The 27,938-nt window shown below is 49.1% G+C and overlaps 1 protein-coding gene across 2 annotated transcripts in view; it reads left to right on the top strand.

Annotated features, from left to right (window-relative positions):
• Usp7 (ubiquitin specific peptidase 7) overlaps positions 1 to 26,609 on the top strand; it is a 56,487-nt gene extending 29,878 nt beyond the window's left edge. For both annotated transcript variants that reach the window (XM_071605572.1, XM_027940980.2), the window contains exons 3-31: positions 1,078 to 1,276; positions 3,448 to 3,586; positions 4,283 to 4,371; positions 5,629 to 5,737; positions 6,587 to 6,717; positions 7,081 to 7,135; positions 8,077 to 8,157; positions 8,244 to 8,334; positions 10,824 to 10,906; positions 12,782 to 12,891; positions 14,151 to 14,307; positions 15,365 to 15,509; positions 16,028 to 16,158; positions 16,561 to 16,695; positions 17,158 to 17,259; positions 17,394 to 17,499; positions 18,520 to 18,612; positions 18,694 to 18,761; positions 19,364 to 19,464; positions 20,117 to 20,270; positions 20,998 to 21,065; positions 21,522 to 21,630; positions 21,724 to 21,801; positions 22,402 to 22,502; positions 23,316 to 23,415; positions 24,350 to 24,469; positions 24,606 to 24,677; positions 24,820 to 24,910; positions 25,293 to 26,609. In XM_071605572.1, the coding sequence (XP_071461673.1) occupies positions 1,078 to 1,276; positions 3,448 to 3,586; positions 4,283 to 4,371; positions 5,629 to 5,737; positions 6,587 to 6,717; positions 7,081 to 7,135; positions 8,077 to 8,157; positions 8,244 to 8,334; positions 10,824 to 10,906; positions 12,782 to 12,891; positions 14,151 to 14,307; positions 15,365 to 15,509; positions 16,028 to 16,158; positions 16,561 to 16,695; positions 17,158 to 17,259; positions 17,394 to 17,499; positions 18,520 to 18,612; positions 18,694 to 18,761; positions 19,364 to 19,464; positions 20,117 to 20,270; positions 20,998 to 21,065; positions 21,522 to 21,630; positions 21,724 to 21,801; positions 22,402 to 22,502; positions 23,316 to 23,415; positions 24,350 to 24,469; positions 24,606 to 24,677; positions 24,820 to 24,910; positions 25,293 to 25,399 (3,125 nt within the window). In that variant the 3' untranslated portion in view covers positions 25,400 to 26,609. The remainder of the gene's footprint in view (positions 1 to 1,077; positions 1,277 to 3,447; positions 3,587 to 4,282; positions 4,372 to 5,628; positions 5,738 to 6,586; positions 6,718 to 7,080; positions 7,136 to 8,076; positions 8,158 to 8,243; positions 8,335 to 10,823; positions 10,907 to 12,781; positions 12,892 to 14,150; positions 14,308 to 15,364; positions 15,510 to 16,027; positions 16,159 to 16,560; positions 16,696 to 17,157; positions 17,260 to 17,393; positions 17,500 to 18,519; positions 18,613 to 18,693; positions 18,762 to 19,363; positions 19,465 to 20,116; positions 20,271 to 20,997; positions 21,066 to 21,521; positions 21,631 to 21,723; positions 21,802 to 22,401; positions 22,503 to 23,315; positions 23,416 to 24,349; positions 24,470 to 24,605; positions 24,678 to 24,819; positions 24,911 to 25,292) is intronic.
• The last annotated feature ends 1,329 nt before the right edge of the window (positions 26,610 to 27,938 follow it).

Genomic DNA, 27,938 nt, shown 5'->3' with positions numbered 1-27,938 from the left:
CACGATGGCCTTCAGAGGTCTGAGGTGGTCAGGTGACAGTGGGGCCTTAGTAACATGCTTTCCCACCAAGCCCACAGTCTTATTTGTGCCTTGTGCCCCTGGGGGTCAGGGGTGTTGCATTTGGTCCTGAGCCAGGAAGAACCTTCCGGCCTGCCTGTTTGGTGGTGCGTGGGCCCTCAGTTCTTGTCAATTGGCCACCTGTTTGCTCTCTACAACGAGAGGCACAGAAAATGAAAGCATTCAGAGCCATCTGTAGCCATTCGGCCTTTTGCAGCAGTTACTCTATTTCCTGAGTGTTGGTCAGTAACAGACTTGGCAGTGGCCATGGGATGACAGTCGCAGAGTAGTGTGAGAAGCCAACAGTAAGACACTGCCAGACTCTTCTCAGCGAATGGGCCTGTGGCCTGCAGTGGCATGCAGATGATCAGTAAAAGGTGGACTGTTCAACAGAATTTTAAGTCCTTAAATGAGTCGTCAGTCTTGTTAACATTTAATGATGGCCTCCATTCGTGTTGAAGGGAGAGCACTACTTTCTTATCCTATCAGTTATTCCCATAGGAATCCAGGGTAGCATTTCACTGACACTGTGAGGTAACGGAGCAGTGTCAGGCTGACTGGACGGGTCTTGCCTCGAGCAGGGCTGCGCAGCAGGGCGCTGGCGACCCCTCCCGGGTCCTTACTTGCCAGTGTCCAGCCACGTTCCACCCTCCACCTGAGGCCCACGTCTCTCCATAAGCCCTGTCCTTGGCCAGTTATGTAGTCGTCTTGCCCTTTCCCTCCGAGGTCTTTCCACCCGTTCAGTGACCGGGATGCTTGGGAATGAAGATGTAGGAGACCACGTTGTGCCACACTGAACTGTTGAGTAAGAGGCAAGGCGAGCGTGGTTAGCCCTCTGAGGTAGCAAGGATTCACCCAACAGAGGCGGTCGCCTTTCAGTCCTAGCTGTCTGATAAATGGAAACCATGCTCTCGGGTTTAGTCGATAGATGGAGATTGCATAGAGCAGTCCGTGCCAAGCGCGTGCTAGTGCTTGCAGTTAATGCACGGGCTCCGTGATTGATGGCGTGTTTTCTTGCAGACACCAGTTGGCGCTCCGAGGCAACCTTTCAGTTCACTGTCGAGCGCTTCAGCAGACTGAGTGAGTCGGTCCTTAGCCCTCCGTGTTTTGTGCGAAATCTGCCATGGAAGATTATGGTGATGCCACGCTTTTATCCAGACAGACCACACCAAAAAAGCGTAGGATTCTTTCTCCAGTGCAATGCTGAATCTGATTCCACGTAAGAGTTTAAATGATGCAACTACAAATCCACAAATAGTTATTACATTATTGGAAGCCAAATTCAATCAACCTTCCTCGATTTCCATTTCCAATTTCCTTGCTGCTTCCACACAGCCCTTTGCTTTTAAATTAGAATAAACACTTCTCTCTTTAAAAATCACTGGTACGTATTTTCCAAACTAGAAAAGTATATTTTTTACTTGCAAATAAAAACTGAAGTTTGTGTGTTTAAAATCTGCAGCCCGTGGAATCGGGGCCATCCAGACTAGCTGACACCCAGCTTCGCCCTGTGCTTGCTGCAGCTGCCTGAGAGCAGCTTGCATTCAGGACCACACTTCCCCTTCGTTGAGAGATAGATAGGCTAATCCTGTGGATTATTCAGAAAGTACACATTAAAACCTTAAGTAGTTATGTTATAGAATGCCTTAGGTTGAGAGGAATCTTGTGGTCCTGTTTACATGAAAATGAAGATAAGAGGCTTCACATTTTTATGAGTATTCTCAACTGCCTACCCATTAATTTGATCTCAGAAGTTTACGAATCTCCCCTTGGTATCAATAACTGTCAACTGTTAAACTTTTAGCAAAAGGCTGCTGACAGTCTGTTGAAGGGAGTGCGGGTTTGTCTTCTGGAAGCTGCTTCCTCGGCCCTCATCTGCCTGAGTCTTGCTCCACCCCCAGACCTGGGCCCAGGGAGCACTGACTCTCGCTGTGCTGTACATGCATGTCCCCAGGAGCACAGCTCCTTTTCTCCCTTCCCAGCTGGGCTGGGGCGTACTCGTGATAGAGTGCTTACCTAGCAGGCGCAAGCCTGGTATTTGATCCCAGCCAGAGCCTGTGTATAGGTTAAAGCTTTTCTTCTCTTTGGCATTATGATATGATCCTATGAGATTTGGGCTGGACTTGTTCTTGTCTGTAGTTTTTGGCCTATATGGTAGTTTCAAGAACTAAGCTCTCCATATCTTATAAGCAACCTGAGGAAGCAGAAATACCCATCTGAACAGCACTGTCCTTCCATTTGCTTTAAAAAGCATATCATAGCTGGGTGCAGTGGCGCACGCCTGTAATCCCAGTATCCGGGGAGGCTGAGGCAGGAGGCTTGCAAGTTCAAAGCCAGCCTCAGCAACTTAGCAAGGACCTAAGCAGCTCAGCAAGACCCTAGGTAACTTAGTAGTGATAGCTATCTTAATTAAAGAATTGGGAATGTGGCTCAGTGGGTAAGTACCCCTGCGTTCAATCCCCAGTATAAAATTTTTTAAAAGTCCATATTTCAGAGATCAGTGGCAGTTTTCACAGAGAAAGCCCCACTCAGTGGTGAGCCCTTTCTTTAGTGGCTGTAAGGTGGTGAACCGTTTTGTTTTCTAAACGTTGGATCCTGAGCCCCTTTGTGGTCTGCTCCACACCTCAGTCCATGTGTGGGCCATCACTGTGACCCCTGTCCCTGCTCGCAGAGTTCCTGGCTGTCTGGGCAGGCCTGTACAACTGGGAGCCGGTGCAGCTCCCTGTGCAGCCCAGCAGGCAGCCAGAGCACCAGCCCTTCCTGGCACCTGGGAAGGTGTGCCGGAGAGCGGGCGGGGAGGCAGCACGCAGGAGTGGTGCTGGGGATGCCTCCTGTCGATGGGTCCAGATGTACACGTGGGCATACGCTCTTTTCTTTTCCCCCAATTTTTCACTTCTGGGAACTGAACCCATGAACTCATATGAACTGAGCCTCACTGAGCCACTCCAGTGCAGTGTATTTTTATTCTTTGTATACAATCATTCTCTACTAAGAGGTCATTATCTTTTTTTTTGTTGTTGTTTGTTTCTTTAATCTTGTCAGCTGAAGGAACCCGGGGCCTGGCATGCAGCAGTGCTCTACTGCTGAGCTGTGCCCCAGACCAGTCACAGGCTTTAACAAAATCCAAGACCACTGTGTAAAGTTCAGAAACTTGTATTTTGTAGAAGCAGTTTAAAAATACTGGCTTCAAGTATTTTAGGAACTAAAAAATAAATGAGTTAAGTCATTTCAGACTCTACAAGGACACCCTTAAGCCCTCCCCACTTTTAGGAGGTAAATGAGCCTTTCCCCACCCAAACGAGAGAAGGCATTCCCTGTGCTGGGTTAGTGTCTAAGTATGGCAGACGTCAGCTGAGCGTCAGCTGAGGCGCAGGTTGTCTCTCTGAACAGGTCATGGTCTTGCCACGCCCAGGCAGTGCTGAAGATCATCAATTACAGAGATGACGAAAAGTCCTTCAGTCGCCGCATTAGCCATTTGTTCTTCCACAAGGAAAACGATTGGGGATTTTCCAATTTTATGGCCTGGAGTGTAAGTAACAGAGTATTTAGTCTGAATTCTCTGAGCATTATTGCTTATTCCACTAGTGCTTTAATTAATTCTTACTTCCTCCTATAGCATCTTCGAGTGAAATTTTTGCTTTGTGGGTTGGGCAGGTATCTGTGAAATCTATTTGATTTCTGGCCTTAGCTGCTGGCACACCATCTGCATTCAGGTCTCCACTCCTGAGCACACCTGGAGGCTCCTTCTGATGGGCGGAAGTCCCTTCATCAGACATGTTGCTCTGTGGGCCTGTCTTGGGTCGAGCTAGTATAGAGTTGTTAGATTTTTCAAGTTAGTTCATTTTGGCTCATTTTGGTAGAGGTGGTGACCAGTGTAATGTTTTTTAGAATGTTCTTGCTTCTAAGTAACTCATTACTGCTGAATGTTACTCTCTAGCCTGAGTCCAGAACCTCTGAAGTCCTGCTGTAGTGGGTGGACACTGTGGCTCCGTCCATGCTGTGCCACTGAGACCTAGTACCTCTGGGATGGCTCCTGAAGGTTTTGTTCACAGACCACTGTTTAAAACCAACTCAAAGCACTTTTAAACTGGAAGCAAAATTGGGGTGTTAAAAAAGTAATATTTAATCTGTTAAGTACAGGACACAAGGAATATTGTCCTTTTGGAATGAAGTGACGATTTGTGTGTTCTTATGAAAGTTGGATATTCTTATTTATCTTTTATAGGAAGTGACTGATCCTGAGAAAGGATTTATAGATGATGACAAAGTCACTTTTGAAGTCTTTGTGCAGGCGGATGCTCCCCATGGAGTTGCGTAAGTTTTGAATGGGTGCTGTTAAAAATACCTTTGTGCTGAACTGAAGGAAGCAGTAGCATGTGTTGTTCTCCCCTCTGCACCTCAGCACACGACAGAGATGCCTCGTTTACCACCTGGCAGATTCACTGGGCAGTTCCTTCCCATCATTCACTGCTGGGCACTAGGAATGTAATTGTGGTCAGCAAGACAGCCATGTTTTTAGATCTGGAAGACCTTTGCAGACGGATCTAGTAGAGGAGTCCAAGGCTGCATGTAAACACCCACTATAGAGGAGCTGTGCCTTTTATTTCGAGGGTGGCAGGGACATGATAACTGGCTGTGAGGTCCTTGAGCAAGGCAGAGAGAAGCAGGCACTGCTGACAGTTCAAGTGGTGGGGAGTGGGAAGCTCCAGCTGGGGCCGTTGCTGTCCCACAGCCGTCCTGCTCCCTGGCGATTTCTGTGTGTGCAGAGGGAATTGGGGTGGAGGGGAGAGGCTTGCTCTGCTCCCAGGTGGCATTCTCTGGCTCCCTGTCAGACATCGGGGTGGAGTGAGACACCTCAGAATCTACCTTTCCTAGCCAGCCACCAAAATAATAAAATGAGGGGAGCAGCTCTGTGTAAATTCCTGTCTGTTTCCTTCCTACATGATCCATTACAGGAAAGGTGGGTTGGGGCCGTTCCCATCTTGCCGAGTATATATGTGATATGTATAAGGTGTGCAGGATAAAACTGCTCTGCGAGGCAGGCACATTGAAAGGAGTATGTGGGGTGTTTTCAGTATCTTTGAGTACTGATCTTGATCAATAACAGCATTGCCTTGGGCTCAGAGGCTCTTGAGTTTCAGGCCATCCCTGGCAACTTAGCAAGACCCTGTCTAGAAATTTCTAAAGGGCCAGAAGATGGCTTAGTGGCAGTGTACCTGCCTAGCATGTGTCCTGGGTACAGTCCCCAGTGACACAGGTGCACACACACAGCAGTGTATGAACTGTCAGCAGATGTGACCAATGCTATATGAAATCTGGGATCGAATTGACACAGTCACAGAAATGAACTGGTGGCCTTTGAAGGGGAGCTGTGTAAGGACTGAGGCCAGAGTGTCCTTCGTGCCCTGGGCCTGGTGAGGAGAGGTGTGGACCCTGTTCCGTCAGGTGGTAGAGAAGAGGCCATGGCACGCAGCCGGGGCCTGTCACCCAACACCCAGCCAGCCGCCGCACGCGCGTCGCAGAGCGCAGCCACCTCCACGCAGCCACCCTCAAGCTTGCCTGGTCTTTCAGGTGGGACTCAAAGAAGCACACGGGCTATGTCGGTTTAAAGAATCAGGGAGCGACTTGTTACATGAACAGCCTTCTGCAGACTTTATTTTTCACAAATCAACTACGAAAGGTAAATTAATAGTATTTCTCTCTCCCACCTTTCACCTACTCTGTCAGGTGTGTCAAGGGTCAGAGTCCCCAGCAGACGTTCCTGTCCCTCACCGTGCTGCGTGCCCCTGCACTCTCCACAGGGAGCCCTGGCTGGGCTGGGGCTTGTCATTCCCTTGTGCCTAGACACCGGCTGTCTTAAGCTAACTTGGGTGGTTGGCAGCATAATTTTATAACTTTAATTGTGCTGGAAATAACAAATATAAAAATTAAACAGGAAAGCCATTCATTAGTGGCAACAATTGAAGTTTTTGTTTCAAAATTGAGTTGATTATTGGCTCTAGTCTGATATTCACTTTTTAGGGATGCATCTTGTTTTTGTAAACACTGTAAGAATCCACACTCAGGATCTAATGCATGGTAGGTGAATTTTGAGGACTTGGGAACTCTGAAGCCGTCCAGCTGCGGGCGGACAGTGTTGTTGGCTATTTGATGAGCCTCCTCGTTGTCTGCACGCGCCTTCCACATGCTGCTGGGCGGGGGTTCTGTTGGGAGAGAGCTAAGTGGGGTAATTCCAGTGTTATTGAAGTTTTTCAAATCTTTTATTCATGAGTAATGGTAAATTTAAAACATCACTTTAAGAAATGTGGAGTGAATGTGGGTCTTATTGTGTGGTCTGCCATAAGTAATTAACAAAAACCTTTTTTTTTTTTACCTTGTGTTTTCCTAGATTGTCTCTTAAAGACATTCATGACTCCAGACTCTCTCACCTGTTTGGGGATAGATAAAAACCTTAGCAGTCACCCATTGTGATATTAGAATTGATACTTTTACATGAAATAGAATTCTGATTCTGAACCAATTCTTTCAGGCTGTGTACATGATGCCAACGGAGGGCGACGATTCCTCGAAAAGCGTCCCTTTAGCTTTACAAAGAGTATTCTATGAATTACAGCACAGTGATAAGCCCGTAGGAACAAAAAAGCTAACAAAGTCATTTGGGTATGTACCAGAGCCTGCCCCGGGTCTGCTTGCTTGGTGAGGGGCGAGTGAGGCGGGCGGGGGGGTGGGCTAAGCCAGGGAGGCTGGTGCTTTTAATCTTTGTATTTTTGTCTCATCTTCAACATCTGTAGCTTTCAAATGTCTGTACACTTGCTTGTAACCTACCTTCCCTGGCAGCACAGCTTCCAAGCCCAAGCTGAAACACGTGTAAATGTTCCTGTCTTTGAATTATAGAACCTGCAAAATAATCTTCATAAAACATTAACTGGAGAATAACGGCTGATTATTCAGTTGAGTTTTAAAATCTAAGTTGCTGTTTAATTTGCTCATTTCAAATATAGATGTCTGTTTTGTCTTTGAAAGGTGGGAAACTTTAGATAGCTTCATGCAACACGATGTTCAAGAGCTCTGTCGAGTGGTAAGTGTCCAGCACTAATTGTACAGTCCTACATTAACTGTGAAGCACTGTCAGGAGCAGTTGACCCAGTACAACCTCAGCCCGCATTCAGACAACACCCATCTTTGTTCAGGACAAACCCAGGCTAGAACGAGAAGGAAGCATCTGTCTAGTTTTAAATGCTGGAGAGAGCTGTTTGATTAGCTCTTTGGAGGTAAGGTGTTAGGGGAAGTTAGAGTGTAAACAGTCGTAGGCTTTTGACTTGGCAGACTGGTGTGCACCCACGAGCAGAGAGCCGGACTGAATGATGGGGTGGTGTTAGTGGTCCTCAACCGCTGCCGCTTGGTGACTTGGGTGCTGCTCTGCCATCCAGACCCTGGAGCACCCCATTCTCAGTGGTGCCGACCTCCACGCACTGTCATTTCTCCCCAACCTCATTAGGCAGTAGCAGATCCTTATCCTTCCAGTTGTGATAAAAGACACACACACACACACACACACAACATGGATGTTCAAGGTGATTGGCTGGGCAAGGTGTGTTTTCTTTTTTGCAGCACTAGCTGGATTGAATCCAGTTCATTAAATATCCATGGACAAACCAGTCAATCCTGTTGACAGGCTCAACTCATTAATCTCTTGGTGTGGACCATTACGAGTTAAGTTTAGTGATCAATTTACATGCTTTTCCACAGAGGTAAAATGAATATTAAAAATGCTTTTAAAGGCACTACAGATTACTAATTCATTCCAAAGGCTGTATAAAAGGTTAACCTCAACTGTTGCATGTAGATATTTTTGTAAAAATCCAACCAAGAAGGAAGATTTTGTATGTTTTTGATAATTGCATGCCAAAGGTCGTAATAGTCTAGAATTTCCTTGACCGTTGACATTTCCGAGTATTAAATTACTGTATCTTACTGAAGTGAGAACATCATTTTAAAAGCTCACCTCTTCTCTTTCAGTTGCTTGATAATGTGGAGAATAAGATGAAAGGCACGTGTGTGGAAGGCACCATTCCAAAATTATTCCGAGGCAAAATGGTGGTATGTGAACTTTAGCTTAAAGAATGGTTTTTAAAAATTTCAGTGCAGATTTGGCTGTTAATGAGGCCCCCTTTTGCTTACTGCAGTCGTATATCCAGTGCAAAGAGGTGGACTATCGATCTGACAGAAGAGAAGATTATTATGATATCCAGCTAAGTATAAAAGGAAAGAAAAACAGTAAGTGTCATGTGCAAAAAGGCATGTGCTTTTGATTATTTCTATTTTGGTTTAATGTCTCGTTTACACACCTTGTTTTTTTAAGTGTGCAGTGCGATGGGTGGATAGCCCCCCCCCTCCCCCGCGCACACCCTGAACTCTGCCCCAGACCAGCCCAGTCCCCAGCTCCCCTCTCCAGTACCCTCAACATCTGGGCTTCTAATAACTCGGGATAACTTTGCATGTTCTAGATGATGATTTAAAGGGAATCATGTAGCACAGTGTCACCTTTTCTGATTTCTTTGGTCCAACATTATATTTATGAGATAGTCATGTTGTAAATAGTGATAGCTTGATCATTTTCATTGTTTATAGTGTTACATTTTAGGGTTGTACCACAAACTCTTTTCTGGAATCTGTTTCTCCGGTTGAGGTGCTAGGTGCAGGACAGACACTTCCCCTGCCTGCCTTCTCAGCAGGTATGGGATTTCTTCTTGGATCTGTGGGGTCATATGTGGTTCGTATTTCCTTGAAGGTCTGTATTGGTGTCTTTTTCAAATGCCTTTTAATGATTTAGGGGGGGGAGACTTGTTTTTTGGGGGGTAAGAGACTTGTTTGGGGTACTTTATCTATTTTCATGTGGCTTCCCAGTTCCTATTCTGTTTTGACTCCTGTCCTTTTGACTAGGTCTTCATTCACAGCTTCGGAGGCTTTCCCTTCTGGTGGGGCACTCTGGCTCCCTGTCAGGCGTTCCTCCTACAGGTGTCCCGAGCCTTCCTCTCCCTGTCTCAGACTGCTGGGCTACCATCCTTCTTCCAGTGTTCTGCTGTCTTCTTGTGTGCATCATTTCGAGGAGGGCTTATGTCACCCTTTGTCCCTCTGTCAGAGTGTCCCTCAAAAAAGCCCAGTGCTTTTGGTTTTCCCTTTATCGTAGGTCTTAAGCTGCCTGGGTATGAATCACACTGAGCTCTGGTGTAGTTTCTCCACGTTCTGCAGCTTGGTGTTCACTAAATGTCTTGGATCTGTGGGTTTATAGTTTTCATCAAATTTGGAAAGCATCTTGGCCGCTAGTCACAGGTTCTGTGCTCCCCACCCTCCTGCTGCCCAGCTCACTCCATGGGTCAGCTCCATTGCTTTGTCCTCCACCTCCCCAGTCTTCCTTCTGCTGTTGATCTCATCCTGTTATTATTTTCATATCCAAGAGGTTTTATTTGGATCCTTTTATAGGAATATTCCAAGTCTCTTCTTCACACCACCTGTGCTTGCCTCTGTGCTTCCCTTAAGGTAGGGGCTGCAGTTTGTAACTGTCCTGATGTCCTCACCTGCTGTTGTCCCTGGTTTCTGGCTGTCCTTCTCTAGGATGGTTTTGGCTCTCAGCTGGACTGCGGCTGCAGCTTCTGCAAACTTGGGCTTCGCTTCCTGGGTGACGGGCATGCTGAGGACAATGAGGTCGTTTGTAAATGGTCTCCTTCTCTCCAGCCCCGTTTTCCAGCCTTATTAGGTGGGAGCATCGCAGGTGCTGTTGAGGGTTGATCTGTGAATCTTCTGCTGAGTCTCCACGGTCAGGAGGTTCCCCACTGTAGCTGGTGGGAGCACTTCTTCATCATGAGTTCAGAGGCCTGTCCTCCCTGATCTTTGTCTTCCCTGGGGCCCCTGATAATGTCCTCACCCGATTCGCCGATGGTTCTCCCAGCCCATCTCTGCAGTGCTCTGCCTCGGATTCCACCACCTTGGCTCCTCCTGTTCTCTTGCCTGTCCTCAGGGCCCAGTGGATGCAAACCTCTGTCTGGCTTCCCTCCTCTTCTCGCAGCAGTCTGGGGGACGTCCACAGTGAGCTGGCTGTCCTGGGATCTGATTCCTGTCCCTCCTCCGAGGGAAGCACTGCCTGTCCCCCGCAGGTGTGAACTGCTGGTGCCATTGTGGTCCAGCTCTGTGGCCCTCAGACCAGAGCAGAAGCCCTCCCCCAGCATGCTGCTGGCCTGTCACTCTTATTGCCATTTCTTCAACAAAACTTCTTGGTTTTGGTGACACCCGTTGTGTCTGTCATCACTTTTCTTGACGTCCTCTTGCCTGGTCCTGTTGCCTTTTCTGTCTGTGAGCCCCTGTAACAGGTGAGTGTTGGGCCAGCAGGCTGACCCCACCTTTTGCAGGTCCAGCTGAGCCCTAGGTTTCTGCGTCTCCAAGCCACTGACCACCTTTAGATGTGCTGCCTCTCGCCCAGTTTTTGTCCCTCCCCTCCACCCTGTGCAACCTCAACTATACCTTTAATAGGCCTTGACCCTGCAGTGCTGCCACTTGAGCCACTCTGGAGGAGTCCCTCAGTGTCCTTGGAGCCAGCGAAGCTGGCAGTGTGGCAAGCTCAGCACAGATGTAGCAGAGGGTGCTCGTTACTACAGTTGGTTTCCAGATTGTTCTAGATGCACTCATGTTTATAATCTGCGCTGGGTTGGTTCTGTTACAGATAGTCTCAGTGATCACATGGGTTGACCTATTTCTCTCTCTCTTTAAAGTATTTGAGTCATTTGTGGATTATGTGGCAGTAGAACAACTAGACGGTGACAATAAATACGATGCCGGGGAGCACGGCCTGCAGGTAACGTGGGTGTCCACTTGTGTCCTGTTGCAGCCTTCCTTGTGTCCTCTGCTCAGTCACCAGTGAAGAGTCTGCCTGTGCCTTGCTGTGCGGTGCTGGGCTTAGAGGCCAGAGTTGAAGGGGTCAGGGTCGGGGTGGGCAGTAGCAGGGATCTCAAGTGCAGCAGTGTCCAAGCTGAGCTCGGCTGCCCTGCAGGTTGGAGGATCGCCGTGGGGTTGGGAGACGTTTTCTCTTGTCTATTGTGTTCGTTGCTAGAGGTTTTCTTCGGTTTTTCGTGGTCACGCATAAAGTTTCTTTAGTTAGTTACTTGACTCCTTTTAGTTATTCACACTTTTTTTTTTTTTTTTAAGTGTAGTTAGTTTTGAGGGCTACAACTTCTAGGGTCGGGAGTGCATTCCCTAGCAGGGGACACTCTGCGCATCTAGCAGAGCACTGAGCCTCTTGAACAAGTGACCATTCTATGGTCTAACGAGGTGACCTGGGCAGTGGTTGCTGGTCTACTCGATCCAGCAACCCGATGGCCCAGGTTCTGATTTTGCAGCCTCCTAACCTGGACTCATTGACTCAGGCAATTTCTTATGACAGCTTTGCAGATTGGCCTGTGCTGACTAAGCTGTCAATGCACGGCTCATGGTGCCAGTGTACCTGTTCTCTAGTAGGCAGTGTGCCCACTATTCTGCTAGGTCAGAGGAATCAGGGCGTGGGTTAGATCAGGTCTCTTTGCAGGTCTTAATTAGAGCTTTCTCATTCAAGTGTGCTAGGAAACATTTCTGTTCACTCACAAGAATTGCTCTCTGGGTTCTTGGGGGTTTGGGGTCTAGGTGAGCAGTGCGTCCTAGGCTTGGCCTGTCTAGTGGTGGAGAGGATGTTTTTGTCTTCAGTGTCGTCCTGTAGTGTGGCCCTGGTTCCTGGGTATTTGGGTTTTTCTTTGCAGAGGTAACCATGTCTTCCTAAGCATTCTCAGGCATACTAAAGAAAGTTGCCAAATAGGTATGTTTTGTGGAGCTCCCCCAGTTCTTCCAAGTCTCTGGCCTTTATTGGAAGTACACCCATGAATCAGGCACATAAGTGCTCACGGTGGCTGAGGTTCGCAAGGCCTTATTTTGATGAGGGACAGATAGCTGGCCGATGGAGGCCAAGAGCATAGAGGTCACATGTCCCTTTAGAGGAGACCCTACCTAGAATACGGGGGTGCATGCAAGTGTCCAGTAGCACAGAGGCTGGCACCGGGGAGAGGGGTACTGGTTAGTGGGACTGAGCAGTAGGCTCTGACTGAGCTCTGACAGGACCTGGTGAGGGGATCCGGGGCGCACAGGCTGTTTGCTGGTGGTGGCAGCCATGCTCATCTGTGCTTGTTCTCGTCTCGGCTTCCACTACATGCCCAGTCGGACACAACTGTAATCACCAACTTTGTAATTTGCCAAGGAGTGTTTTTTCTTTGATTTTTCCCGACGAGTTTAAGCCAGTTAAATATGGCTGCAAATGATGTCATTGACTTAACCCCTCCCCTTTACTTAGTCTCCCACACAGATGCTGGTGTGGTGTGATTTAAATGGCAGAGACACTGTAACTTTCCTGCCTTTGCCCATCCAGAGTCCCCAGACACATTCAGTTGTGCTGAAATTGTATTAACTTTCACTGCTTCAAGAAAGACGAGAGGTGAGCAGGTGCGGTGGCACACACCTATGATCTTGGTGACTTGGGAGGCTCAGACAGGAGGATCACAGCTTGAGGCCAGCCTCAGCAACGTAGTGAGAGAGACCTCTATCAAAATAAAGAAGATCAGGGACCAGGAGGTGTGGCTCTGGGGTTGAGTGTCCCGGTACTGAAAAGAAAAAGAGATGAACTAAGTTTGTGTTTCTTCTCAATGTTCAGGAAGCAGAAAAAGGTGTGAAATTCCTGACATTGCCACCAGTGTTACACCTACAGCTGATGAGATTCATGTATGACCCTCAGACGGACCAAAACATCAAGATCAATGACAGGTAATGCCAAGGGCGCAGCGTGGAGGTGCTGTGGTCTGTGTGCAGCTCATCCAGGGCTCTTCTGCTCCTCTCCTCCCCTCCCTCAGGTCCCCGGAGAGCTGTAAGGGTCGGGGTGATCTCAGTAGGAGAAGCTGTGGGCTGCTGGTTCCCAACTGGACACCTCCCCTAACCCCAGTTCCCTGTTGGGCAAGTTGAAGTCTATGAGGACAGTCTGTGAATTATTTCTGTTTGATAGAGTTTGACTTCACCAGCTTTTCTAATAAATTGGATTTTTTCCATAATATAAATGTTACCTCAGATTTGTATGTTTTGCGATATTTTGTGATCTCAGTGGTTAACTTCTAGAATGTACTAGAATTTTCAAGAATGCTAAAGTAGGGGGTTTTCAGATTAAGATCTCAGATGCGAGAGTGCTCATGCACGCCCCTGGGTTTGCTTTAGGATACTATGTCCTTACCCTGGTTGGTCTGAGCACCAACCTGTGTACAGGCTGGCGGATGGTCAGTCACCTTTCAGGCTTGAGGGCACCATGAGCAGACCCTTTGCCCTGCCAGGCTTTGCCCCCGACTTGCTCGCCCTGCTGTGGCCTCATGATGAGGGCTGCCTGTCGGGCTCTAGACATTGGGGTTTATTCCATCCTCACCTTACTTTTATTAGATTCGTGTCTAGTGTTTTAAAAATTATGGGATTTCACACATTTTCGGCATCATTAGGAACTCAGCACTTGCCAACATAGGGCTGCCGCTCCCCAGCGGTGGGGGTGAGAGCCAAGGGTTGGAGCCCCTGGGTTCCCTGCAGCTCTTCTGCACTTTGTCTGTCACCACTGGTGACAAGATTTGACCACCTGAATCTAATGCTGTGAAGCCAGCAAGAGCCAAGGGCTTCTGCAGAAGGCAGCCGTGAGGAGTCTGTTCCCGTCTTCGCTCCCAGCCGCAGCCTTGGCCCATCTCTCAGGTGGCAGTAACCTCTGTGGTCTGCGTCTTGGCCTTGCTGATTGATGCCGAAGGGTTGTCCACACCCTAGAAAGTTCAGTGTAGACTATCCCTACACTGAATGTTATGGTGAGCCCTTGGATTTGAACTAGTTCAAATTCTAGTGCTTTTTAGGCATTTTTCTCAAATCTAGCCACAACTTTACATTGACAGAACAATGAACAGATTTTCTAATTAGTGGAAGCTATCTCAGAAGTACTTCAAAAGTGCCTTCCCTTCAAATGTATAAACGAATGTTTAATTTCTTTAAAAAATTTTTCTTAATAGATTTGAGTTTCCGGAACAATTACCACTTGATGAGTTTTTGCAAAAAAATGATCCTAAAGACCCTGCAAATTATATTCTTCATGCTGTCCTGGTTCACAGTGGAGATAATCATGGTGGACATTATGTGGTTTATCTGAACCCCAAAGGGGATGGCAAAGTAAGTGTGGGGCCCAGGCGACAGGACCCTGCAAACCCAGCTCTGCCATGCTCCCTTCCGCTCTGCTCCTTGACCGTGTCCGTCAAGGATCCCTGCCCTGCCTTTGATGTCCAGTTTTCTGGTTGTGAAGTGCCGTGTTCCTGTCCCTTGCTTTGCCAGTACTTCAGAGGTAGAGTGGTAGGTCAGAAGTGGTGCTCCTCTGTTAGTAACAGACACTGGGCTTTACAGAGGGCTTTACAGCCAAGACGCACTTACTTAGTTCTGTTCACAGGTTGCCTGTGTATTTGGGGGCCCCTTGTCCTCCATCTCACCCTCTTCATAACACTCAGGAGGGCAGAAGGTCTCTTAGCATTTGGCAAATGAGGGTTTCAGAATCAGAGCTCCAAGACCACAGGGCCAGAAGCAAGGGATCGGGGTGGAGTGCCTTTCCTGTCCCTTTGACTTTGAAGTGGCTCTGTTGGAGGCAAGAGATTGGAAGATGACTATCATATACAGCTGTGCTGGCTTTTTTCTTTTCTTTTGTACCGGGGTTGAACCCCGGGGCACTCAACCACTGAGTCACACCCCCAGCCCTTTTTTGTATTTTACTTAGAGATAGCCTTGCTAAGTTGTTCAGAGCCTTGCTAAGTTGCTGAGGCTGGCTTTGAATTCTCAGTCCTTGTGCCTCAGCCTCTGTAGCCTCTGGGATAACAGGTGTGCATCCTCACACCTGGCTTTTTTCTTTTTTTTAAGTCATCAATTTGTTGCAGTGTGTCGTGGGATAATATAAAATATCCCATTGAACTGTACAAACATAGCACCAAGTGTCAACTAGCTGAATTAGGTATGTCTAATTCTCCAGATTTGTTAGCACCTGTCATTGAACCTGAGTAGGAAGTGGAGCTGGTGAAATGGCAGCACTTCCCACGGGGTATTAAAGAGGCAGATGGCAGCGCTGCTGCTGCTCTGTGTGGCAGCCTCGGGGAGGCCACGCCTGCTCTGACCCAGTGGGGCCTCTTGTGCCGAGGGCCGGTCCTGGCGCCTTGTCACTGCTGACGTCTGGCTGCTTTCCTTCCAGTGGTGTAAATTTGATGACGACGTGGTGTCGAGGTGTACTAAAGAGGAAGCCATCGAGCACAACTATGGAGGTCACGATGATGACCTCTCTGTCCGACACTGCACGAACGCGTACATGCTGGTCTATATCAGGGAGTCGAAGCTGAGTGAGTGCAGCTGGGCTTTGTCCTGCTCTTAGCCACAATGAACCCACATAGTCGTGCCATGGGTACCCCCACTGCCTTGGTATTTTACACCAACAGAATGCAATTAAAAGTCAACAACATACAGTGGACCGAGTTATGTTGCCCGTCCAAACCTGTTTTCTACTTACTCTGCCTTCCTCAGACCATCCAAAAGCAAGTGGATGGGCTTGCAGATTGTAAAGTGGACTGTGGTGCCAAACAGTTTTACTTTTAAAAAATTTATTTATGTTGAAGCCAGGGGTGCTTAACCTCTGAGCCACATCCCCAGGCCCCTTTTTATTTTAAGACAGGATCTTGCAAAGTTGCTTAGGGCCTAAGTTGATGAGGCTGGTATTGAACTTGCAGCCCTCTTGCCTCAGACTCCTGAGTTGCTGGTGTTACGGTTGTGAACCACCATGCCCAGCGGTGATATCACTTTAATAGATCATTTTACTAGTGGCCATGGCACCAAGGTGAAGGAGGATGCGTTTGTCCTGCAGGTGAAGTCTTACAAGCTGTCACAGACCATGACATTCCTCAGCAGTTGGTGGAACGCTTACAGGAAGAGAAGAGGATCGAGGCTCAGAAGCGGAAGGAGCGGCAGGAGGCCCATCTCTACATGCAAGTGCAGGTCAGCCTCTGCCCCCTGAGCCCTGCCACAGACGGCTGGCCTTGGGGGACTTGGACACAGGTGGGGGTCAGCACTGAGGGACTGGATGTCCACCCAGTGTAGGAGTAAGGGCTTAGGTGTGAGCCGGAGGGAGGCCACATACAGCAGTGCCAGTGTGTGTGTCAGACAGGACCTCCCAGGGAGGAGGCAGGGCTGCAGGGCCCACTGCAGGCGCTCAGGGAGGCACCACAGCAACCCAGTAACTAGAGGCTCTGCTGTTCTCCTGTGCTCATCCCTCTGGTCTCCTGAAGAAGTCCCTTCAGAGGATGAGCCTGGCCTTCAGCCCGTGTGGTGTGAATGTGCCTCGCCGGACTCGTCTGCTATCTGTCAGCTGTGACCTCTGTTCTGTGTGTGTGTTTTCAGATAGTTGCAGAGGACCAGTTCTGCGGCCACCAAGGAAACGACATGTACGATGAAGAAAAAGTGAAGTACACTGTGTTCAAGGTTCTGAAGAACTCCTCCCTGGCAGAGTTTGTTCAGAGCCTCTCCCAAACCATGGTGCGTGGCCCCCTTCCCCCGCCCCCATTGGCACTTCCTGCTCTGCCCACGCTCCTTCTCCACCCCTTAGCATAGATTGGCTGCCTGTGGAAGTGAGGGGAGCATCCTGGGCACTGCTTCTGTTGGAGCCAGGGAAGGAGATGCTGAGCTCTTGGCTCCAGTGCAGGGAATTCCACAGCATTTCAGAGCATGTTTCTACCCTGAACGGGTCTTGCAGAGGATTGGCTGTCGGGCAGAGCGGGTGGGCGTTCCTCCCCAGCTGCAGCAGCACTTTGGACCCACGGGCCCTCTGCCCTGGAGTGCTAGAGAGCCCCAGGAAGGAGGTGTAGCTGTCCAGCTCAGACAGGGGAAGGGTTATAATCAGCACCCCCCCCCCCCCCAACACAGAAGCGTTAAATTGGTATAGAATTGAAAAGTCTGTGATGGTTGTTCTTTTGATTTATTTTTATTTTTCTCCCCTAGGGATTTCCACAAGATCAAATTCGATTGTGGCCCATGCAAGCAAGGAGTAATGGAACAAAGCGACCAGCAATGTTAGATAATGAAGCAGACGGCAACAAAACAGTAAATATCGTTGGTGCTGGGTGTCTGTGCACTGCAGGAGGCATCCCCTCTGCGGGCGGTGCGCACCGTGTAGTTTTCACTCTGTCGTCTAAGCCATTAACATCTTCTAAAACCAGCATCTCTTTTGGAAATAGATGATTGAACTGAGTGATAACGAAAACCCTTGGACAATATTCCTGGAAACAGTGGATCCTGAGTTGGCTGCCAGTGGAGCAACCTTGCCCAAGTTTGATAAAGATCGTAAGTGCCCATGCAGTGCCCGGCTGCACATAGCGCAGGAGAGTTGGGGTCCTGGATCGTGCTGAACACAGAGGGCCGAGCCCCCCCTTGCAGAGAGACCTGCTGATCAGTGCCACAGCTGCTCACTGAGTCCGTGTTCAAGGCTTTGGGCAGCCATGCTGAGGTGGCCTGCCCTATGCCTGCTCCGGCCCCTGAGTCGTGCACATCTCTGGCCTGATCACATCGGGCAGGGGTCACAGGTGTCTGTCAGGGCCAGGTAGTAAAATTTCATTCTCTGGGCCACCTGGCCTGTTGTCATGTAGAAACAACCACAGAGTGTGCACCTAGACAGGTGGGTGTGTTCCGTTCAGCTCTAAGAGCACACTGACCCTCACAGTAAAGTTACAGGTTTTTATTGCTGTGAGGATCCACTTCTGGCAGAGACCCAGCTAACACATACTCCCAGCAAGTTAGTGCCAGGATCTCTTTTTTGTTTTTGTTGTTGCTGGGGATTGAACTTGGGGCCTGTCACGTGTGAGGCACATGGTCTGCCTCTGAGCTGCATCCCCATCCGTCCAACTTGGGATTTCAAGTTTACCATCCTTGGAACCATCTTTACTGCCTGGGGTAGTAGTTCAGAGTTTGAAATCTGGAGCCGACCTCTGCTGTCATAGGATCAGCAGCCTCTTGACATTAAGCTATCGTTTCAGTCACCGACCTCCTAAGCTCAGCTGTTTTGTTTTCTTTTTTTTATTGTTTTTTTTTTAATTGGTTGTTCAAAACATTACAAAGCTCTTGACATATCATATTTCATACTTTAGATTCAAGTGGGTTATGAACTCCCATTTTTACCCCAAATACAGATTGCAGAATCCCATCGGTTACACATCCACATTTTTTACATAATGCCATATTAGTAACTGTTGTATTTTGCTACCTTTCCTATCCTCTACTATCCCCCCTCCCCTCCTGTTTTGTTTTCTTGTTGTTAACATTGTAATGAGTGTTAAGATTCTAACAAACCCGTTCGTCAACTTATAGATGACGTAATGTTATTTTTGAAGATGTATGATCCTAAAACACGGAGCTTGAATTACTGTGGGCATATCTACACACCCATATCCTGTAAAATACGTAAGTCCTGCTGCACCTACCCTCTGCATGGATTTGCTCAATGTGTCTCAACTGTGAATTAAAGCTTTTCCTCTATCCTAGGTGACTTGCTTCCAGTTATGTGTGACAGAGCAGGATTTGTCCAAGATACTAGCCTTATCCTCTATGAGGTTTGGATGACTTGTTTTTCATAGTCAGTGTAACAGTCGTCGTTGGAGGTGGGAGGGTGGGTGTTTTGCCAGCCCCTGGTTTGTTGTTTAGATTTGTGAGTTTTAACTTATAGGATCAGTGATTATTAGGTACCTGTAGGTTTGTTTTTCCCATTAACATTTTTTTGTTGTTGTTCTGGGAATTGACCCCCAGGATCCCTGAGTCACTGAACCACATCCCCATTTTTTATGTTTTATTTTGAAACAGGGTCTTGCTGGATTGCTTAGGGTGGTCTCAAAATGGGAGGCTGAGGCAGGATGATTCCAGAGTTTCTGGGATTACAGGCAGGCACCACCCGTGCCCAGCTTCCATTGACATTTCAACTTAGTGTGGGTGCGCTGGGTGTGGTGGTGCATGCCTACAGTCATTCTGGCTCCTTAGGAGACAGGCAGGAGGATGACCTAAACCCAAAAGTTTGTGGCCAGCCTGGGCAACATGAGTAGAATCCATGTCTTTAAAAAAACAAAAACAAAAAAGTGGTGAACAGAAATGGGTGTAGAGAAAATACTTACGTTATGTGCAGACAAATTTTGTAATGAAACTTTTATATCTTTTACTATAGGAAGTTAAACCGAATTTAACAGAGAGAATTCAGGACTATGACGTGTCTCTTGATAAAGCCCTTGATGAACTAATGGATGGTGATATCATAGTGTTTCAGAAGTACGTACCACCTGATGGTTCCATCCCTTTGCACCAACATCAGGAGCTGCAGTCTGGTTTGTCCCAGAACCAGGGCACATTTGCACTTGGACCTGAGCCATGAGTCGTTGCAAGTATCTGAGTGTTGGCAGTAGCTAGCCACCTCTGCGTTTTGGAGTTAGGGGCAGTGAACATTGCCATCATTTAAAGCTCTTTTGTTTCCTAAAAATGTGCGTGGAGAGTCGATAGCTGTTAGCAGGTGGGAAGAGTTGTTCTTCCCTCAGCACTGGAAGTCAGAATTCCTTGGCCGTATCTGCTCAGGTAACTCATTCAGACCCATCTGCCGCAGACTCAGTCTGGTTTGCAGTACTTGAAGTCAGGAACAGCTTCCCATCAGACAGAAGCCTCCCCGCCGAGTCCTGGTCGGGTGGGGCTGTGCTCTCAAACAGCGCTGTGAGTGTGGTTCTGCTGTGAACCTAAGAGTGCAGAGCAACCTGAGCCGCACCCTGCTCGGGCTGCCACCTTTTCTGTGGCACTGGTGACATGTAGTCAGGTGCACTCCTAGAACCCTGCACAGAGAGGGTCTGTGGGCATCGCCGCTGCCCATCAGATGAGGCCCCTCAACAGGGGCACTGCGTGGGCCTCCATTCACTCTGAACATTGCTTTCCCCAGGGATGACCCTGAGAATGATAACAGTGAATTGCCCACCGCTAAAGAATACTTCAGAGACCTCTACCACCGCGTCGACGTCATCTTCTGTGACAAGACGATCCCCAACGACCCTGGCTTCGTGGTCACCTTGTCCAACAGAATGAACTATTTTCAGGTATCAGAAAGCTGTTCTTCACCAGGTGCTACCCCGAAAGGCCTGTTTATTTTTCAAAAGTCTGTTGAGGAGGCTGTCTGGCTGTGGTTTGGGCAGGTTGATGTTAGGCATAGGCCGATGCTCTTGGGAGCTGGCCTGTGCTTCCCTGTCCTCCACCGTGTCTGTGTGTCTATCCCAGGAAAGCTTCTCTGGCATAATTTTGTTTTGAGAGAGAAGTTGCAATAGCCCCTTTGCCTTAATATGACTTGGCAGGTGTTTAATCGTGAGAAAGTAAACATAAGCCTTACCATTAACAGTAAGAACTGTGATCCAGGCACGGTGGTGTACACTTTGTAATCTCAGTGGCTTTGGAGGCTGAGGCACGAGTATCTCAAATTCAAAGCCAGCCTCAGCAAAAGCGAGGCACCAAGCAACTCAGTGAGAAAACCCTGTCTCTTAAAAAGGGGTGGGGGGCTGAGTTCCATCCCTGGCACCCCCCCCAAAAAAAAAAAAAAAGGTAAGCACCATGGGATGGGAGTCGCAGGATCCAGTGACAGAGACATGACCAGCGCCTGAGATGGAGAGGCCCTTGTGCTGATTCCGCCCAGGCCATTGTGTGTGTGCCTCGAATTGTCACATCCTGTGCCATGGAGTGTGGATACCACATCACATTGCTTTAGTTAACCCCACAAGATACGAGGCTCAGGAGCTGTGCCCTAGACACAAGCCTGCCTCTCTCCGTCTCCAGGTTGCAAAGACGGTCGCACAGAGGCTCAACACGGACCCCATGCTGCTTCAGTTTTTCAAGTCTCAAGGGTAAGCCATGCCCGTCGACGCAGGGATTTCTCTTTACTACGTGCTTTCCAAAGCTCATCGAAGCATCTTGGAGCTGATATGCTAGTAGTTGGCCACTCTGCCTGACATGCCATTTCTCACCTCCCTTGAGGTCTGCACTTGTCACAACTCCTGTTACACCCACATTACAAAGCCGTTGACGGCTTCGTTGAAAGCCAGAGTGTGTCATGTACACTACTGGTCCAGCTGCGTCAGGGGTCATGTGGTCAGGCTTTGATTGCTGTCACCTTTGAGGACAACATTTGAGTGTGACAGCTAGAGGGACTTAGGTCTGGGAAACGGGAGTGTTGAGTTGAACCTTGAGGCAGCTCCGGACCTCATGTCTAGGTGTGGGGCCAGGGGCTTGCTTCTGTGTTCACTCAGGATCTGTGTTTTAGGCCAATAAACCATTTATTTATGTGCTGTTTTCTTGTGTAGTTATAGGGATGGCCCAGGCAATCCTCTTAGACATAATTATGAAGGTACTTTAAGAGATCTTCTACAATTCTTCAAGCCTAGACAACCTAAGAAACTTTACTATCAGCAGGTATGAGTCCAAATTAGTGTCCCTCTGGGTGATGAGGAGAAGGTGTGGGCTTTTGTGGAAGCCTCTCTAAAATGCATGTCTCTTTCTTCATAGCTTAAGATGAAAATCACAGACTTTGAGAACAGACGAAGTTTTAAGTGTATATGGTTAAACAGCCAGTTTAGGGAAGAGGTGAGTTTTGGTTTTTATTGGCATTTGCCTATTGTCTGTTTGTCCCTAAAGGAACACCCTCCCTCAGTGCCAGCCTGTGTGAGAGGCCCTCGGTGCGGTCGCGGTCCTCCCCACTCAGGCAGCCTGCACGCTGCCCACGCAGGTCTCTCAGCCCTGAGCCTGCCGCACCCGGGGCCTTTTCTGGACACTTTGTCTCTGCCGGCTCGTCTCTTCAGCTCCCCCCAGGGTTGGGGAGGGAGACCCCATTGCTGGCCCTTGGAGAACTGATGTGGCCAGAGCCACGGTGTTGGCCTGGCTTTTCCCTCTGAACCATGTCCCACTCTCCCGGGGCCCTTCTCAGGGCCACTTCCTGTGGTGCTGGAAATGGCAAGCTTTCTGCATCAAGGTGGCATTTCCTAACCTCCTGTCAGTACTGGCTTGGTCCCAGGTATGGGCAGATGGTCCCACAGTGCATGGTTTCACAAGCAGGGGCCCTGGGTTCAAGGGGAACAGTGGTGGCCCACGGAGTGCTTGAGCCAGTCGGCCAGGGTTCCTCTTCTTATTTGCTGCAGCAAAAGTCTGTTTTCTCTAATGCGACTGTGTCATCTTGTGGTCGTGTAGGAAATAACACTATATCCAGACAAGCATGGCTGTGTCCGGGACCTGTTAGAAGAATGTAAGAAAGCCGTGGAGCTGGGTGAGAAAGCATCAGGGAGGCTTAGGTGAGTGCTTCCCCAGGTTGGAGCCGGGCAGGGCTGCTCCCAGCCCAGACAGTGCACGTTGAACCCCTTAAAACTCACTGCCACGTCCTCCTGAAGCTGGTGCTGTGTGGAGGTTTGGAATAATTTTATTAAACTATTTCCCGCTCTTTGTTTTCTGATGTTAATGACTGTAATTAAAGGTGAGCTCAGGTGGAAAGGCCACCACAGGAAAGGTCTGGTTTGAGTTGAATGATCAGCTGACCCTGGAAAAGGTGACGCCTGATTGTATTTGAGACACAACCTCATATTTGTGTTACACTTGTCGGCTGATGCTGAGTTTGCAATCAGTGTTTTCTGAGAGTTGGGCCCTGCTCCTACCACTTTGCCTATGGTCAGCTTGAAGGACAACTGACCTTTAGAGCTCTTTAGTTCCACAATGCTTTCTTTTGTAAGTTCGTAATAAATGAAGAGACTATTTCTCTCTGAAGAGTGAGTGAGGAAGTATCTGGTCCTCCCCGCCCAGAGCTCCTTGTGGGGAAGGTTGGCTTCATGAGCCTGTGTCTCTGGGCCCAAGTGTGGCCATTGGGCTAGCTCCAGAGGCTTATTGCCTGGACTCGGGACCACCTCCTCAACCCTTCGCAGGCCCTGCTTCTGATGTGTACGGTTCCTTTATTTTATAAATAAGTAAATAAATCTAGAGGAAGAAGATAGGCATGTTCCAGTAGCTTCATGGATTCAATTTGTGGTAGCAGCCAGATTTGTTTTTGTTTGTTTGAAAACATGAATACATGTGTGTGCATATATATTTATTTGCCCCATTTTTTCTTCATTTAGGCTGCTAGAAATTGTAAGCTACAAAATTATTGGTGTGCATCAAGAAGATGAATTATTAGAATGTTTATCTCCTGCAACGAGTCGAACATTTCGAATAGAGGTAACTGTCCCCTTTTGGCAGCAGAGTGCATATGGATCCTGGGACGGTGTGTGGCAGGGCGGGTGCCCGTGTGATACTCACTGTGAGTCATACAGGGGACCTTAGTTTGGTTCATGTACCAATAGTTGAAGTGCTTTCTGAGATAATTTGGTTCTTCCAGACTACAGAAGTGATTCATTATGAGAAAATATTCAGCATTTCCATCATTTTTAAGTGTGTAGTCGAGTATATTTACTTTGTCGTGAAGCCTTCGTCACCGTCTAGCTCCAGAACTTTTCCATCTTCCCCAGCAGAACTGCTGTCCCCATTAAACACCGGCCCTTGTGTTCTCCCTTGGGTCCACCATGCTGCCTCCATCTGCGCGTGGACTCTGGGTGGAAGCCTACAGAATTTATGCTTAGACCCCAAGTTTAATATGGACCCCAAGTGCATGTAGGCAGAAAGTGTTGGGTTGCCATGAATTGAAAGCTGAATGTTTTCCTGTGGTAACCACAATACTCTCATTCTAGCAAGGTTTATCATGGTATTTTGGCAAAAATGTGGTTCCGCTACTTAGTTTTCCATCATTCTAACAAAATACCTGGAATGCTCATCTTAAAAGTGTATTGTGGCTCACAGTCTTGGAGGCTTCCACCCATCATGAACTGGTCCCTGTTGCTTTGGGATCTGGCAGGGAGCTCAAGGTGGAGGAATGAAAGGAAGAGACCAGGGTTCTGCAGTCCCCTCCACAGGCACACACGAGCCCTCCCACGTGGGCCCTACACTGAGAGGTCCTGTCACCTCCCGGGAGTGCCAACCTCTGACGCGCTGGCCTTGGGGCCCTCTGGAGCGCGCTCTAGCCTGCCCGGTGGAGTGCCACATTAGAATTTAAGTGCAACACCTGCCGGCAGCGACTGCACTTAGGACACTCTTTGTGTTTGAAATGTGTCCCCAGGAGATACCTTTGGACCAGGTAGACATAGATAAGGAAAACGAGATGCTGATCACAGTGGCCCATTTCCACAAAGAGGTGTTTGGGACATTTGGAATTCCGTTTTTGCTGAGGATACACCAGGTAAGAGTTTGAGGGAAGGTCAGAACTGGAAGCTTCTGAACAGGTGTCGTTCACCTGGGCTCCTGCCTCAGTGAGCGCAGCGCGGCACCGAGACGGTGGGAGTGAGCATGAAGCACTCCGTCCTTTGCCTTCCCAGGGCGAGCGCTTCCGAGAAGTCATGAAGCGGATCCAGAGCCTGCTGGACGTCCAGGAAAAGGAGTTTGAAAAGGTGCGCTCCGGGCCCTGGCGAGAGCGCAGGGGCCGCCCACTCCAGCCCCGCGACCAGTGGCGCTGCTTAATCAGTAATGCCAGAGATAGGAACTTTGCCAGTGAGCAGAAATAATGGAGGAGTCTTGATTTTTGTCTTCTAGTTTAAATTTGCAATTGTAATGATGGGCCGACACCAGTACATTAACGAAGACGAGTATGAAGTGAATTTGAAAGACTTTGAGCCACAGCCTGGTAAGAGCCCTCTCCCTGGAGGGATTCATCAAGGGGAGCGCTCCTGAGAGGCAGTGGGCACGGGCAGGGAGGTGGACAGCCGGCTCTTCGCTCTCCACGTCGGGGCCCCTTGTGAAACAGGGGATGACAACCAGTAGCCCCTGGACTCTCTTAAGGATCACAGCCCTTCCCGTCGGCTGAGTGCTGGCTGAGGACTGAGGGACAGGTGCTGGTTGCCCTGACCCGTAGTTCCCAGGGCTGCCTTGCGGAAGTGAAGCCCTCAAGGTCCCGGCTTCGCTGAGACACCCACATGCAGCTGTGGGGGTGATGGCTCGTGTGGGTAGGAGGTCCACGTTGGCCAGTCAGGGGCTCTGGGGTCTCACGTGTTCTCTCTCCCCACCAGGTAACATGTCTCACCCTCGGCCTTGGCTAGGGCTCGACCACTTCAACAAAGCCCCAAAGAGGAGTCGCTACACTTACCTTGAAAAGGCCATTAAAATCCATAACTGACTTCCTTACCAGTGTGTTCAAGGCGGGACAGCGCGTGGGTGTGTGCCCCTTTTTAACAGCCGTAGAACTTTGGTACACGTGTACTCTAGCCGAAGTCTCCAGCAAGAGGATTTGCTGCTGATGTTAATTTTATTTTGTTGAGGCTGTTCAGTTTGGCTTCTCTGTATCTATTGACTGCCCTTTTTGAGCAAAATGAAGGTGTTTTTATAAAGCTTGGATGCCAATGAGAGTTATTTTATGGTAACCAGAATGCAAGGAACTGTCAGCGTGATGGGGAGAAGAGGTTCCTAGGACGCGTGTCACTGGCAAAAGGTCTCTAGGCTGTGTTTGGGTGGCACAGGCTGCCTGGCTGCCCGCCTGGGGCCTGTCCACAGCCTGCAGCCAGGCAGTCTGTGCAGGCTCCTCTGACTTAACTCCTTCAGTTATACTTTCAGTGACCTTTTGTGCATCTGTAAAGGCAAAACAGAGAAACTCACAACCTAATAAATAGCGCTCTTTCCTTCATGTGTGCATTGTCGGCCCTTCCTCGGGTTCCCCTCCTCCGGATGCCTGGGGTCTTTTAAATAAGCTCATCTCACCTCCGCCAGCCACTGCTCTGCAGCCCACTTGCCAGGTGGGTGCACTGAATACAATCCTGACAGATGTTTTGGGTCTTTTATTAAATTGAACACGTTAAATACAATGAAGGTTCACTCTGCTGCCTCTCAGCAAGCTTAGTGAGCTCGCAGCTCCTCAGGACGAGCAGGTGAAAGGATCACAAGTAGCATCCCGTGGAAACGGGCGGCCAGAGCGACAGGAGAGCCTTTAGCAAGAGGGCGCGCTTGCTGGTGGTTAGGAAGCTGCTGACTTTGTACAAAGGGTAAAATAAAAAAGGAAAAATGAAATTGTATATTTAATGAATGGACATGTACAATTTGCCACGGGGAGAGGTCACTTTTTGTTGGGTGAGTCTACAGGTGGATGTCCCTGGTGTCATACTCACTGTGTGGTTCATTTCGGCCCCCGCCTCGTCTCCTTTTCTTTTGGAGCTAATGCCAGCTGCGTGTCTAGTTTGAGTGCAGTAAATAGAATCGGCAGATCACACTTACTTTTCCTCCTTTTCCAGTATCTTTGTTTGTTTCTGTAGCAGCAGTGTTCACCAACTCTTCCTGTATATTGCCTTTTTGCTGGAAAATGTTGTATGTTGAATAAAATTTTCTATAAAAATTCAGTGAGTGACGTGGAAGTGGAGGAAGGTTGCTGCTCTCCCCGCTGCTGGCCTGGGGGCGCCCTTTCGCTGTGCACACGCTTCATGGAGATGGGTTTCCTCCTGATTCCAGGGGCTGGGCTGGGGTGGGGAGGGGAGACTTGCCTCTGACTGGTCACAGTTAAGTTTAAGAAATAAAAGACTTAATGAAATGGCTCTGAGAGGTGGCGTCCGCCGGCTGCAGGGGCTGGCAAGGTTGGCCTCTGGCCTTCGCCCTGTGTCCGTGGCATCGGTTGCCTGGTCTCTTGGCAGTTGCCTTGGAGGATGTCTCCTCGGTTTCTGCTGTGAGTGCTGCCCTCCTGCTCAGGCTGCCTCGCCATCCGGGCCTGGGGGCCCATCAGGAGAGCCCGGTCCTTCCCTGGCTTCCTCTCTCCGGAAGAGGCGTCCCCGAGCGGGCTTGTCCTTGTCCTAGGACCTCCAGGTTTTGCCTTCGGGTGTCGGCTGGGAGTCTAACTGAAACTAACCCGCAGAGGTACTCTGTGTGTGTGTGTGTGTGTGTGTGTGTGTGTGTGTGTGGGCGCGCGCACGCGCACCGAGTGCTGCCCTTAGGCTTGCGGTTTCCCGGTTCTGGTATCGGGAGCTTGCATCTATTAAACTGGTTTTGGGGAGGCAGAAGTGCAAGTTTTAAAATTTAAGGGTAGAGACAAGCTGCCTTCCAGGTGGCCCACACGAGTCTTCTGAAGCTGTCAGGTCCTGTCCCCCTGTGGGGTGTAGGTCCCTCCGTGGATGGCAGGGCAGCCCTCCTTGTGCTGAAGCTGGCGCATGACCCTGGAAAGCTCTGGGCACGTGGGGCCCTTTCCACCGGGCCTGCCTGCAGAAGCAGCCTGCTGGGGTGGCAGAGTGCATGGAGGTGAGCTGGGCTGGCGCCTGCCATTTCAAATACCTTAGCACCACGTAAAAATGAAGGTACTGTGTCCGTCTGTAACTAAAAATGATTTTTAAGAAGTGCGTGGAGGTGTGGTCACTTCCGCAGCAGTTCCTCATGCAGGAGCTCCCCCTAAGCGTTAAGGCAGTGTCCCCACGTCCACCTTGGAGATGGAGGTGTTTGGCGGGAATTGCCAACCTTGAAGAATTTTGAGCCAGCTGCCTTGGGGATCAGCACAGCCATCCAGGAGAGGGACACACATGTCTAGGGCTGATCACACATTCAATAAATGTGTCGTAAAAGGATCAGAGGAGTCTGGCACGTGGAGATGAGGCTTTGGAGCATGGTGGCTGCGTCCTCAGTGCGGTGGGGACCTGCAGAGGCAGATTCCAGTGTGGGTCTGTGGCTGAGGGGGAAAGCGAGTCCAG

This window comes from Marmota flaviventris, chromosome 19 (genome assembly GCF_047511675.1).
Source record: "Marmota flaviventris isolate mMarFla1 chromosome 19, mMarFla1.hap1, whole genome shotgun sequence".
Lineage (NCBI taxonomy): Eukaryota > Metazoa > Chordata > Mammalia > Rodentia > Sciuridae > Marmota > Marmota flaviventris.
Note: the sequence above shows the minus strand (reverse complement) of the source record. Positions and strands in the feature narration are given on the sequence as shown.